The sequence below is a fragment of the Myotis lucifugus genome, unplaced genomic scaffold (assembly GCF_000147115.1).
Source record: "Myotis lucifugus unplaced genomic scaffold, Myoluc2.0 scaffold_15, whole genome shotgun sequence".
In the NCBI taxonomy this organism is placed as follows: Eukaryota; Metazoa; Chordata; class Mammalia; order Chiroptera; family Vespertilionidae; genus Myotis; species Myotis lucifugus.
This window is the reverse complement of record NW_005871063.1, coordinates 4,253,534-4,268,947: the sequence shown is the minus strand read 5'-3', so window position 1 is coordinate 4,268,947 and position 15,414 is coordinate 4,253,534. Positions and strand designations below refer to the sequence as shown.

Below are 15,414 nucleotides of genomic sequence, written 5' to 3'. Positions count from 1 at the left end.
GAATCCAGGCAAAGGATTAATTCAAAGGAGACAGTCTAATAGATGATTTCAGGGTTTGTGACCAACGGTCTATCCAATGTGGAGACTTGGTCCAGGGTGATGAGAAAGCACTCAAAGGTGACATCACTGGGAATACAAAGGAGATGCTGTAGTTTGGTGACTCTGGACAAGAATTAAGGGTAGACCTTAGCAATTTACTTGGTATGGGAGGTAAAGAAAAAATAACAGACTAGAGATTATTTCAAGATTCCATGCCTTATGGGAAGAAAAGCGAGTGGCATAACCGGAAGACATAGGGGAATCCAGAGAAAATTCTGGTTTGGGGTAAAAATGAGTATGTCAGTGGGTGAGTTTGTGGTAAGGAGTTTCCCAATTGTATGAGATGTAAGAAAAAAGCTTAGAAAGACGACAAAACAGAAAGTGTAGCCCTGGGAGCCACTTGCTGAGAGTCATATGCGATAATGCTGCATCCAAAGAAAAGAGAATATAGGGAGCTAAGGGCATGGAAACCCATGCAGTATGTAAGAGGTGTTAAAAAACGATAAAAGGTTATTTCGTCTTCTAAACACCATACGCTAGTGCAATTAGGTGTCAAGGCGTGACATCTCAAGGACTGATGTCTAGAGTTGGGAATGGGACACCACCAGAGGAAAGGGGACCTGGGCCCCACACAGAGGCAGTGAGCCTGGTGTGGCAGCCCCTCACCACACTCGATTACCATTTATGTTCAGAGTGGGTGTTTTCCTCCAAGGATTGAGATGCAGCGTGATGGGTGACCTTTTCTGATTACATCAAGAAGGATGAGTTTCCATTCTCTATGTTCACAGTTTTAAAAATCATTTAAGGAAGTATTTATTTCGCTTCCATATTTACTGCTTACTGTGCAGAGATACTAGTTTGGCAGCTAAAGTATTTTTCCTGAACCGAAGCAAATATCAAGTCTGGCTCAGTCTACAGGTATAGCCAAAGGCTTTGCTTTGACTTTCACAGCACAAGTAAATCTTCCAGGAAGAGAGATGAGTCAAAAGTCATGGTTATAATAGAGCTTGACAACATTGGTGAAGGGTGTACTACCAAGTTCCCACTTCACACAAAAAATTAAAAATTCAGAATTAGCAGGACAGAAGGTTCAGAAGTTTTCTCAAATATCAGTACATATAAACACCAATAATACAGAAATTTTATAAGAATGGCCTTTTATTGAATTGATATTTATTAAAACCCTCCTATAGAAGTTTTAACATAAACTATAACATTATTGAATTCAAGACATTGAGTACCAAAGTATAAGCATTCATCCTTACTGACTGGCTATATTCATTTTTCTGAAGTAGAATAAAAACAGGAATATATGTTTTTAATCCAGTTGCTAGTGTGGAACAGAAAATATCCCATAATTGCTTTTACAAGATTCTTGAGGGCAGAAAACAAAGATTGGCTCTGAGCAGTTTCTCAATAAATGTTTGGAGACTGAACACATGAGTATTTTAAGAGGTGGGCAAAGTGCTTTCTCTCACTCTCATGACAAAATTTTGATTGGATCTGTTAAAAACAATTTTATTGAAGTTTTTCATAAATTTGTTATATATTTACAGATTCTAAGATGCATTTACCATTACATTTTGATATAGACACACACACACACACACACACACACACACACACACAAGTGCGTGTGCGCACGCACACACTATGAGATGCTGTTCCATATTTCAATTTCTGTAGAAAGTTTGATTAGGTGTTATTGAAGAGTCAAAGATTCAGTTTGCTCAAGAACACAACCCACATCATTCTCAAGAAAATACTCCCATGGGCATTGTTACATGGGAAACCTTATAAATTCATTCAAACCAGAGATCAAAGCATAATACGTAAGAACATTTGACAAAACTTGGAGAATTAGCCAAAAGAAGGTTACTTCATCAATAGCCAATGAGTTATTACTATTCTGTTAGGCAAATGGAAATAACTTTAAAACATAAAAAGACTCTAGAACTACCAGATTTTCTCAAACACCTATCACCATCTTGAAGAACATGTGTTTTTCTAGTACCTTTACAGAGAACCAAATACTGATTCTTTGAGAAGAGCAATAAAATCGATAAACATCTAGCCATTCTTATCCAGAGAAAAAGTCAGATAAAATTTACCAATATCAGGAGTGAGGGAGGTGACTATATATAAAGATCATGTAGATATTTAAAAGATAAGTGATTACATACACAATTTTAGGCCAATGAATTTACAAATGGAGAAGAAATGGACATATTACTTGAAAAACACAAAGCTCACTCAGAAAAAAAATAGATAACTGCAATAGCTCCATTACTATTACAGCTATTGAATTTGTATTTTTAAAACCTTCCTCACAATAAAATTCCAAATCCAAATGGTTTCACAGGTCAATTGTATCCTAACAAGTACTTAAGTAATCATTGAACATTGAAATTATGTCAACAGCCTGACTCATAAAAGAACAAATTTGTAAACTGGAATTTGTCAAAATTAAAAAGTGTCTTAAAGGCTATTGAAAGAATGAAAAAGATAAGTCACAAACTGGGAGAAAATATTTATAAATTATATATCAAATAAAGGATTGTATACCAAATGTATAAAGAACTCTCAAAACTCCAGAAGTAATGAGAGTCAAACAATCAAATTAAAAAACAACAGGGCAAAAGATTTAAGTTGACATTTCATCAGAGAAAAATTCAAATAGGAAATGCACACATAGATATTCAACAGTAGTCACTAGGTAAATGCAAATCAAAACTACAATGTGATACCATTGCACTCTTTTACTAGTGGTTTAAAACATGTTTTAAGTCCAAAATAAGCATTGTGAAGAATGGGGAGGAACTGAGGCTCTCATACACTGCTGGTGAGAATGTGTAAAGGTGAAAAGAGTTGGAGAGCATTTTCAGTTAAATGTACATCCACTATGTAATTCAGCCATTCTACTTGGTGTTATTTATGACCTCCCTCTTCCCACAAAAAAAAATAAAAGCATATGTCCATAAAAAATTGAAGTTTTATTTTTAATGGGAAAAAAATGGAAGTAACCCAAATGCACATCAAAAAGTGACTGGATAAACCAACAGTGGTCTATCCATACAAGAAAATACCACTCAGTAATAAAAAAGGAATTACCTACTGATACACAGGGAATCTCGAAATAATTGCTCCAAATGAAAGAAGTCAAAAGAATAACTATTGCATGATTTCATTCCTATGACATTCTAGATATTTAAACTAATATATACTGACCACAGAAAGCAGATCAGTTGTTTGAGGGGATGGGGAGAAGGAGTGAGGATTACAAAGGGGCGTGGGCAACTTTTGGGGATGATGAATATGCTCATTATCTTGATGGTGGTGATGGTTTCATGGCTGTGTTTACATTAAAACTTATCTATTTGAATATTTTAATGTGTGTGGTTTCTTATGTCAATTATACTCAGAAAAGCTATCTTTTAAAAAAGTCAAGTGACAGAGCAAGCTATATCCAATTCCATGGACAATTCCATGGCCAGGATCAATAAGGGAAAATAAAATTGCCTCTAGAAAAATCGTGTAGCCTGAAGTATGTTTCATAAAAGTATGTATGAGAACAAACTTTTTCTGTATATAAGTACTACCGAAAAGAAGAATTTTTCCTTAAATCACTATTTGAAATTGTAACATGGCTAAATAATCTCCTCTCTCAAATATTCTGAATTCTCCTTCCAAAATGTCTAAGATAAGCTACCCGGTGAACAGGAAGTCTCATATCTGTCTCTCTCTGACTCACTAGGTCCACTTGGAATTAAAATGTGGCAGGCAAGGTGGGAGCCACAGATATGCCATCTCCACAGAAAGAGTTACAAGTTTTCATCTGCATAGTTAACTGAGCTTTTGCTTGGAAAACAGATAAAAATGGGAAAATTCCTAACTGTTCCACATCAGCAAGTGTAATGTAGCAATGCCACAATCTGTCTGAAAATCTGTTCATATGAGGGCAGAAGGCAGAGTCTCTGCCAGTGCCATCCTCATGTTCTCAAGCACAATGATATGCTGAAGAACTGCACTTTGAAGTTCCCCCGAACCATAACATACCATATATCCATTGTTTCTCTGCTCGATTTAAGCCGTATTTCTTGGCTATTTAAATAATATGAATTTAAATACTGGTATAATACAATGAACTATATAACTAAATTTCCAAAAAGTTAGTAATGTTTTTAAAAAGTAATATGTCAGTTACCTAAAGTGTTAAGATGTTTCCTTGGTCTAGCAGTGCTGTGAGTCGGCCAAGAACTTTTGCATATACAAAGGGCCATGGGCTGATTGCTTTGAACCTAACATGCAAATATCCCTTCAAGCTCCTCATATACCTACAGTAGGCACTGGCATTGACAGAAACCCATGGACATGTGCCCCCAAATCTCAGCAATCCAAAATAAATAAGTAAATAAATAGCCACTTTGGAATTCATTGAGTTATATTTAGAAAGAAAAAAAATAGTTGTTTCATAAAATACTGAAATAAGATATGTTATTGACATATTAAGATAACCCAGTGTCGTGTTGGTAAATGTTTAATAACTGGCTTGGAGAAAAGGGAGCAAGCCCTGGTTTGTAGCATTTGCCAATTTTTGTGGTGTAAATACTCCACCATGACAGATTTCAAGCTAATTTCACTGAATGCAAAGTGAGGAAGAGAAGCACAAGTCTGAGCTTGAGCACGAGCTGGTACAAGCATCCCACTGGAAATATGTCATGTATGACCACAGCTAACTTCAATCCTATAAGAGAAGTTAATCAAATTTCTGGGATATACATGTGTGTTTTATTTTTTATTGAGTACGAATTGACATAACATTCTATTAATATCAGGTGTGCAAAGTAATGATTCCATATTTGTATATACTACAAAATGAGCCCCACAATAAGTCCAGCTTACATCCATCGCTAGACCTAGTCACAATTTTTTTCTTGTGACGAGAGCTTTCATGATCTACTCTCCTAGTGACTTTTAAATACGCAATACAGTATTATTAACTACATTCATGCTGCCCATTACATCCCCGTGACTTATTCATTTCATAAATGGAAGTTTGCACCTTTTGACCCCCTTCACCCATTTTGGCAATTGCCAACCTTTTGTCTTAGACAACCACCAATCTATTTTTTTATATCCATGAGCTCATTTTTTATTTTAGATTCCGCATATAAATGAGATCATACGGTATTTATCTTTTTCTGTCTGACTTATTTCACTTAGCATAATGTCCTCAAGGTCCTTCCATATTGTTCCAAATGGCAAGATTTCATTTTTTATGGCTTAACAATATTCTATTGTACATATATACCACATTTTCATTCTGAAGCTATCTTTTAACCTGTGGCAATACATTTTCATCTGAAAAAAGATATGATCTTTAGGATGTAGATTACCCATCATCAAATATTTGCGATTTCTTAATATTGAGAAAATCAACAAATGCATTTTCCTTAATAGGACTCTTTCTATGTTCATACTCAATTCAAATTAAATGCTTATTGTAAGTGTCCAGAAAAGTGAAAAGGAAAAGAAACCAAACAGACACAACATTTTAATACTGATTTTAACAAAAATTAACTTAAGGACACTTGTTAGTAAAGGAGGAGGATGGTTAGGATAAACTCAAATGTATTTCCCATTGCAGAACTTGTGTGCCCCGCCTCGAAATAGAGGTATGGGTGCGTGTTTGTATTTTTTTAGAGCGGGAAGTATTGTTTGGCAATAATAGAAATTAAGGAGGGGAGATCAAATGCCACCTTTTTGTGGTATTTTCCACAAAGAGGGACTTTCTCCAAAGCTTAACTTTAGAAGGCAAACAGAAGGAAATAAACTTATCAAACTGGAAGTTCAACAGAAGGGGGAAAACAAGAGCAGCAACAGCTCCAGCATTTCAACACAACTGTAGCAAAGAAATAATCAAAGGAGTAACAAAAGAGCAGACATATACCCAAGTTCTGAGTCTGACTGCAGCTGGAGCACTGAGGGGTCTGTGTCCCACTGCAGGGTCCTAATCGTGCAGCACAAAGGAAAAAAGAACACAGAGAATTAACAGAAGGGGAGGGAACAGACCGAACCAAACCGTGTCATTCATCAAGGCAATGGCATGTACAATGCATACACAGAACATTCCCACTTCGCCCCTCCCCTCCCCCAAACCCCCTCAGTGCAAGCGAGACCCAGTGAATATCAAGTGACAAGAGAAAGCAAGAAGCCAGCCTTTCCTTGGAACATCTGTTTGATACTGGAAGTTAGGTTTGTTTTCAAGGAAGGAAGCTCAGAGCTAAATATTCAAACTCCACACATTTTGGTTTGTTTGTTTGTTTGTTTGTTTTGCTGTTCCTTACTGAAGTCTGATTGATTCGAGCATGCAGCCAACTTATCTCTAACACCCCAGGGCCCATTCACAGCTGGGAGCACCAGGCATCTCCCATGCAGAGAAGAGAACCAAATGCAAACGTGCAAATGGGCCAGAGCAGGAGCATCTGGGGAAGTCAGGCCAGATGGAGCGTGGCTGCAGGGCCTGCGGACTAACTGGCTTCCTCGGGTCAGTGATTGCAAAGATGATGCATTGGGTTTCGAGGCCCGTGGGTACTGTGGTGTTTTTTTACTTACATATCACACCAAGATGGTCACCAACCATACCAATTGTCTCTAAGATGTCAGGGATATCTTACTCTTTTAAATACTCCACAAGCAACAGCACCAAGTATCCATAGTTAACCAGGCATTCATTTCTCCATTGAAATAAGGGATAAAGAGCTCTTCTATCAAGAGAGTGCACACAAGGACCTCCCTCAGGCAGGTCCTTTCCATTTCCTGCACAGAAGCAGTTGCAGGTGAGTCAGGAGGGAGGTTATCTGGCAGGTAACTGATGCACAGCAGGGACTTTGGATCAGGCGTCTGGGATTCACATCTGGCCTCTGCGACTTACCAGCTGAGTGACATTGGACATGTCACTTGTGTCCTGAACCTCACTACCCTTTTGTTTCCTCCAAGTGTGGCCCACACACCAGAAGCATGAGCACCTCTTGGGCACTTGTTGGAAATACAGAGACTCCGCTCTCACCCTGGACTCACTGATTCCTCACTGCAGTTTAAGGTTCCAGGCGATTCCTGGGCACCTGAAAGTTTGAGGAGTCCTGCTCCGTTTGCCTGTTAAGATTTACCGAGGCTTCTGGGACAGTGGCCTGCAGCTATCTTCAAAACTCATCTCTACCCGCTGTGCCCCTCCCTCACGGTGTCCCCCTTGTGTCCTGTGTCCTTCCTGATGTTCTTCCCGCAAAGAGCTGAGCAGCTCATGCCTTTGCTTTGTCCACGTCTTGGCTCAAATGTTACCCACTCGGAGAGGTTTTCTTCTTCCACCGCCCTTTCTCCAGCAGCACTTCCTTGTCACACTATCCCTTACCTTTTCCTGCTTTACTTTCTTCATAGCACTTATATTTACCTATGATTTGATTATAATTCAGTTCACTGTTTACTTTGATCTGTTTTAGCCTTATAATGGCAAGGGTGGCTATATCCTTAGATTATGGGGCTATGCCTAGAATTGTGCCTGGTATGTATGCTTATAGAATATAGCATTAGTTGAATAAATGGATAGATGCATGGATAGATGCATGAATGGATGGATGGATGGATGGATGGATGGATGGATAGATGGATAGATGGATGGATGAACTCTCTCAGTTCTTCTACAGAGATTACATAAAATTATACCTATAAAGCACAAAGCATATGATAAACAATAGCTGCTCTTACTACAACCACATATCTACTACCAAATATTTCTTTGAGCCAGTGACCTATGTGACAGATCCAGGAGACACAAATGCTGCCAATCTGTGAGCCTCATCTGAGAATCAAGGTCTGGACTTAGAAAGTGGCTGGCAAACATTGACGTGAATCAGAATGGCTTGGAGGGCTTCCTAAAAATACAGAATGCTGACCTCCAACTCCAGAAATTCTGACTCCGTAGACCTGGGGTGGGGCCCGAGAATTTATATTTTAACAAGTTCCCAGGAAATGCTTATGGCTGACCCTGAAACCACCTTTAGAAAATGAGTGGGCTGGACTATTGCTTTCATTAGTCAGCAGAAAGAAAGCATCACTGATGCTCAACTATGTCAGCATCTAAACCTGTGATTAACTCAAGCCTGGCCCAAGGCCCGGGCCACTCTCAGACCAATTAAATCAGAAAGTGTGGGGCGGGACCCAAGCATCCGTATTTTTGAAAACTCCCTAAGTGACTCTAATGTGCAGGCACGGGTGAGAAGCCATGCTCTGGACTCATTCTCTGCTCAAGAAAAGCAGCCCTTCCTGGTTCTGGACACTGATTCCTTCCACTTGTTTCAAACAGAAGTAATGGGATCCATTACAGTGATTCATGTTTGCCGTTCACAATCTCTGGGGATCAAACCTTTTATCTTTAAGGGCATTTTTTGGGGGGGTCTAGACAGAACAGCTGCCTCTGGCTCTGGCTGACTGTGAGAAGCATCCCCTCCTAAGAGTTGGGATCAGCTGCTTTGCCCTCAATTTGCCTTGAGGTTTCTGATGGAACAACCTTATTGACCTTTTCCACTTCTCCCAGGCAGGTGAAGAATGCAGCAGACCCCAGGTGGTTGGGCTGTTCTGTTGCTTATCTGACAGCTCACCTGAATGCATTGTACCTGTCAGCAGTACAAATGATGATTCCATCAGAATCATCCCCTTAAGTCCACAGTTTAGCAGTCTGGAGTTTGCATTTACTCAGCCAGAACGACAAAGGGGTCCATGTAACTCACTCACCACGATCCTGCCCCCACAGTCACACACTATTATTATTCAGTAAAAGCAATCCTAGCTACTGTCAGTAACGAGCAGTAGGTAAGTAGTCAGCCAAGGATGCTATCAAGTGTCCTGGTTTTATTTTATTTTCATTGTTCCCATTATTACCTGTGGGGTGCTTAGACTTGGGCAAAATGCACTTTTTCTTTGAAAAGGAACTTAAAGCCAATACATTAAATGAGCAAAGGTTGTTTGTGTTTCCAAGGGTAGCCTAGGAAGTTGGGTTAAACGTTCGCTGATTTCCTTCTGTGCAAGCTTGCAGAAAACCGTTCCTGTAATGGCAGCACCTTGGAGAGGGCCACGCCTGGGCCAGGGGTGGGAGATTTGTGCTCTGGACACTGCTGAACTCTGCCGCCAGGAAAGTCTTCTGTCCTCAGCCAATGAGGATGCAGGCAGGCCTGGAGGACCTCTAAGGACCTTTCTGCCTGATTTTTAAAAAAGCATCAGATGACTATTAAACTGTTTTTCAGCTTTCTTCCTCCAAATTACTATACTTTTATTTAACCAATTGACATCAGTTTTGCTTTCCAACCATCTTATCAAGTTATGGTGTGATTGAAAATAAAATGATGGTTTCCCCACAGCTTCTTGGGCAGTTTGACATCTTACCAGGTAGTGTATGTTTAAAATAAAAGAAGTAGTGAAATTGTAAGTAAAGCTATGTGAACATAACATATTAGCACAACATATTTTCACATAGAAATCACCCTGCTTACTATAGTACTCAGTTGTAGTTTTCAGTCATTTCTAGAATGGACCAGTCAATGCATGCAGGGAGAGGATATTTTTTATGAAAACATTCATTTACTTACTCAAAAAATACCTTTTAAAGGGCTAATATGTAAAATATTATTATTATTCAGTATTAAAAGAGTTCTTAAGGCATCTGCCAGTCTTATGGAGAGATAAAACATACACAAATATTTTAGCAAGATAAGGCAGAAAGTAAAACATGCCGTATAAGTGGCCCCACAGGTGTGCTGTGGGACATGGAACTTGCACCTAAGAATCTTGCATTTTAGTAGAAGAATGAGACATGAATATTTATACCTGGTGGTATACTGATAACGTGTGCAAGGAAGAAAGTCGTTTTCATCACTTGCGTAGCGCCTGGCACAATTTAAAGCTTCCATCAATATTAGCTGAAAAAAATAACTAAATACCATAAGAAAGATTGACAATGACGGTCATCATTTCTTTTCCATGGTTATTGACTCTGTGCCAGTCAGCCAGCTGTTGGACTGTACTTTCATCATCCTTTGGAAGACGGAGCAGGGAGATACCCTTTCCTGAAAAGATCAGAGATTCCACTCGACTTGGTGTTTGAAGGAAGGGATAGGATCTGGACATAAACTCATTGTCATCAGTGCCTGGTTTATTGGGTTTAGGTGGCTAAGTTAGTCTAAGTCAGTGGTCGGCAAACTCATTAGTCAACAGAGCCAAATATCAACAGTACGACTGAAATGTCTGTTGAGAGCCAAATTTTTTAAACTTAAACTATATAGGTAGGTACATTGTTATTAACTTAATAGGGTACTCCTAAGGCTTAGGAAGAGCCACACTCAAGGGGCCAAAGAGCCGCATGTGGCTCGCGAGCCGCAGTTTGCCAAGCACGGGTCTAAGTGGTCTAATAAGACTCCATTTGCGATGCCAATTTACCAATTTATCATGAGAACAATAACTGCCTGCACAGCAATTATACAAGCCTGACAGCTTCTCTCCTTGAAGGCCAGCTTCCTGGGAAGCCGGATGGCCGCAGTGTCTTTGAAATCAGAACAAATAAAGCTGAATGTTTAACTACTACAGCTTCTTCCTGCTCTACCTCTCCTCCCCGCCCACCCCCCACATCTACATCTTTCAGCAAGGCCAGACACACCCCCTCACTGCTGCCAGTCTCCAATTTCCCTGATTCCTGGGATGACCAAGCCAACCCTTTCTGAGTGACGTAGGTTCTTTAACTGTGCAACTAGATTTGGTCTAGTGCTCCTGTTTGGGAGACCACCTGGCTTTATTTGCTTATTGTGAAGAGTTGCATTTTTCTGCACTGGTCAGTGTTAGTTACTTCGTAGGTTAACTCTCTGAGGGTTTAAGGGAGGATCGCTGATCTCTTTCATAGGGACCCTGCTGTTAGCACAGATCCCGAATAACCCAGTAATTCCTTATCTACTCTGGACTAAGGGGCACTGTCATGGTTCTGTGGTCCCACAAATAGATTGCACCTGCCAATTAAGGTCACATTCCCAAGTCTGTTTCAAAATACTAGGTACATAAGTTTTCCATGCCGTGGAAAATAATCATTCACTTATTTAGCTCTAATCATGCTACACAGCGTAGCTTGTGTCATCTCATCTAAAAAGGCCCACCATGTAACAGTTAGTTTACAATTTGGGGGACAATTTGATTGTCGATACGTCTTTAAAGAATAGCAAAAACATTCTGGCCACTTTGCTGTGCATCTGAAACTGATATAAAATGGTGTTAAATGTAAACTATAGTTGAAACATAAAATTTTTAAAAAAACAGATAAAACTATTTCAGAATAAAAGAATAGGCAAAACATCAAAAGTTTTCAAATTAATAGTAACCTACTAAGAGACTAACAAAACTTTATATTTTAAACCTTCTACCAATTCATCACTGTCCAACTTCTTATAAAATTCTCCCTTCATTGGTTCATTTTATCTGCTCAGTTTCAGATAAGGTAAAATTTCAAAAAACAAAAACATTGCCTAGCCAACTGTTGAAAGTACAACAGGAGTAAAACTCATGATATCTGGGTTGCATAGACCTTGCTCTCTGATGACCTAACTTCTTCCTGTTCACCACAGCCAAGTTGGTGGTTTCCATTCTTCTTCGCATTGTTATTAGACCTCAGAGTAGAAAGCCTTCAAATTCTTCCCTTATCTTTGCTCTTACCTTTTGTGGGTTTTGGTTATAAGAAGAGATATACTTGGAAGGCAGTACTCTGTCATTTGCTAATGCTAACACTCAGCATGACTGAGGCACTGTTATATACACTGCTGGTGGCATTTAAAGTCAGTACAGTTCTTCTGGAAACCAATATGCCAAAATGTAGCAAGAATCATAAATACAATAAACTGCTAGACTGGTTTTACTTCCAGAAACTCAACTTATGGAAATAAACCATCACAAGCAATAATAGCAGTAACAAAAATGATGATGATGACGTTGATCATGACTACGACAACTCCAAACCATCCAATCCCATGCCCAGTTTTGGCAGGGTCCTTATTCTTTCCATCCCCATAAAGCAGGCACTCCCCAATCATGGTGGCTTCTCCCTCACTTCCATCTTCTGCACAAATAATCCCAAAGTCCTCATCACCGTTGAGCTCCAAGTCCTACTTTATTACATGACTTTTGGACATGTCCATCTGTACACCAGAGTCATTTTACCTTTCCTTCTCTCATCTGCCTTTTATTTCCTTTTCTACTCCCACAACTCTAGTGTTAGTCTTTTTTATTAGAGCAATGGTTTCCCTAACTAGTCCTCAGATCTTAAAAGCATTAAATTGCTGTGTTCCAGAACTCACCTCAGACCTGTGAGGTAGGTGCCTGTATTTTTAACAAGCTATTAAGTAAAAATTCTTCAAATTAGCACCAGGGAAAGCAGCCAGGGATCTCAACTATCTCAAAAGTCATACTTGTCTCCCAAATTCTGATCTCTTTTGACACTTCCCCCTTAACATGAATTTTAAAACCCATACCTCCCGCACCCTTTACCTTTGTTTATGCCTTTCCCATCATCTGAAATGCCCTTTCTCCCTTCTCTACCTGTCCAAAACATGTACATTCTTTAAGGCCCATCTCAAATGGCTTGTTCTCTAAATATATCTGTCCTAGATAGCCTCATTCAAAAATAACTTGATTTCTATAAAACAATAAAGAAATACCTATGTCTCTTATTCCACAGTTCTCTTTTTAAAAAAAAAATTTTTATTGATTTCAGAGAGGAAGGGAGAGGGAGAGATAGAAACATCAATGATGAGAAAAAATCATTGATCAGCTGCCTCCTGCATGCCCCACACTGGGGACTGAGCCCACAACCCAGGCATGTACCCTGACTGGAATCGAACCATCACCTCCTGGTTCATAGGTGGATGCTCAACCACTGAGCCATGCCGGCCGGGCTCCACAGCTCTCTTTGCCAACCTACAATCCACTTGACCTCAATAGTAGCCCTGTATCAGGCTTTCAGACCAAGTCTGAAAAAAGTCTGCAGGAGGTAACGATCACTGTTGCAAAGCCCAGAGCCTCAGCAGTGAGCCAAACACACTGCTAGTCCCATTCTGACTTTTAGCTCTGATCCCAGTATGTAACTGGATTTCTGACTCGTTTCTGTGAGGAAATCCTCGCCTTGTACCTCAGTCTTATAACTACCGCCCATAGTTCTCCTTGAGTCAAGTCCACCTTCAGGCAACTTTCCCAGCAACCTTGAACTTCCTTGCTTTTATCTTTGTCCTCATCCCTCCACTCATCCTACTCCCATCCCACCCAATTTTTTGCAATCTGTGCATACGCATAAGTATGTATGCAAGCACATGTAAATGTGCACACACACACACACACACACACAAGTCAATGGACATTTACCAAGAACCTAATATGTGTTAAGACTCTGTGTAGGGTACTAATGAATCAAAATCACTTGTCCCACATGAATACAAATTAATTATAGATAATTTGGAAATAATGGTTTATGACATTATTGCTTATGAGTATAAATATTTGAGAGCTGTACCTTCCTTACATTTCCTTAAATGGCTTCAAATTAAATCTGTCCATTTACTGGAATAAGGCTCTTTAGAAGTAAGAAGAATTCCTATCTTTATATACCTGCCAGGTTTAACACTTAACATTTGTTGTGTGTGTTGCACACAGTAAATTCTCAATATTTATTGAATGAATACATGAATGAATAAATGAATGGTCTTCACTTGCCTTTTGCAGATGGGTATGAAGTGTGAGGGAAAGTTAATTCCCAAAGAAATAGTTTTTACTTTATTTATTTAAAAATGAAAGAGTAGCCCTAGGCGGTTTGGTTCAGTGGATAGAACATTGGCCTGTGGACTGAAGGGTCCCCGGTTCGATTCCGATCAAGGGCACATGCCCAGGTTGCAGGCTTGATCCCCAGTAGGGGGCGTGCAGGAGGCAGCCAATCAATGTTTCTCTCTCATCATTGATGTTTCTATTTCTCTCTCCCTCTCCCTTCCTTTCTGAAATCAATAAAAAAATATGTATTTTTTAAAAAAATGAAAGAGTAAAGCAGGGCATGTCTGCCTGATTCTCCTAAGCTCTACCAAGCCACTTAAAAGGAACTCAGTGTTGTACTACATGATGTCACCACGCGGTCCCAGTAGAATTTTCAGACTTATTTCCACATTGAGTAAGGGAAGCCTGTCTTTAAAATGCTGAGCATATGGCTTGTTTGTACTGAGAAAAAAATAGACAAAGTCCAGCTCTCTTCTCCATCAAATGAACTTAGCAGCTTTAGGTACATTAGGTAGTCCCTGAAGCAAGTGCAATGTTTGGAACTCGACTTTTCACATTATTCTTCTCCTCTTTAAGGTGGAGAGACAGCTTGAAGGCAGAATAGTGAGTTCCCTTGAGACCCACAGTTTCTCTGTCAAACAAATCACTAGTCCCTAATCAGATGAAGAAAACAGCTTGGGCCAATGTGAGCACAGTGCCCAATAGAAAACCTCCAGTCAATGTCATCCTCAAATCTATTTCCTAAATGCCATTTCCAAACGTATAATGTGGACATTTTAAAATCCATCATATTACTCAATCTGTCACCGTCATTAATTAAGGATGGCATTTAATTAATGAGTTAATGTTTTACTTCCCAACCTTAATTATTTCCTTACTTAGGACTGGCAATGATGATGATAAAGATTTTCTGATGTCGGGAATAAGACCGCGACAGTGCAACAAATATTTATACCAATAAATCCTTTTTTAAAAGACTTTTTATTAACTTACTGTATGAGAATCTCACCTGTTGCCTAGCATTAAAGCCCTAACATGGTATAGGCCACACTGAGCCACACAGGAAGTCCATCGGAGTGGAATTCAGAAAGAAATGTAACACTTCCCATCAGAGAGCTGTTGTCAAGCAAGCCTTTTCTCGGGAAGAAAGCTCAACAACCCCTTTGCTAAAAGAGATGCTTCATGTGTTGCTATGACCACATGGGTATACACAGTGCACTCTCTGGAAGACAGAGTGATATCAAAAACGTTTAACTAATCAGGCAACGTGCTGCATGAAGAGAAAACCCCACAGTGTATATTTTATTCTAATTTCCAGAGACTGACTTTTTACCAGCCTTGGATCAGTGATATTGGTCTCTCTGGAGTCCAATTAGCTGGTGGCATCCTGTTGACTTCTCTTTATATGATGATAATTTAAAGAATTTTATATATAAAAAATTGTTATAGTCTTAAATTTCCTTCAAGTTTTTATATTATTTTATTGTATTTCTTCACTTTTACTAAAACCTTATTGTCCTCCCTTTAACCTTTGGT

General features: G+C 39.3%; 1 protein-coding gene across 5 annotated transcripts in view; it reads right to left on the bottom strand.

Moving 5' to 3' along the window:
• DYNC1I1 (dynein cytoplasmic 1 intermediate chain 1) overlaps nt 1–15,414 on the bottom strand; it is a 274,473-nt gene that overhangs the window by 212,338 nt on the left and 46,721 nt on the right. For 3 of the 5 annotated variants that reach the window (XM_023750671.1, XM_023750669.1, XM_023750670.1), the window contains exon 5: nt 5,990–6,049. The exons of the other annotated variants lie outside the window; for them this stretch is intronic. In XM_023750671.1, coding sequence (XP_023606439.1) covers nt 5,990–6,049 — 60 coding nt within the window. The remainder of the gene's footprint in view (nt 1–5,989; nt 6,050–15,414) is intronic. 5 annotated transcript variants of the gene reach the window in all.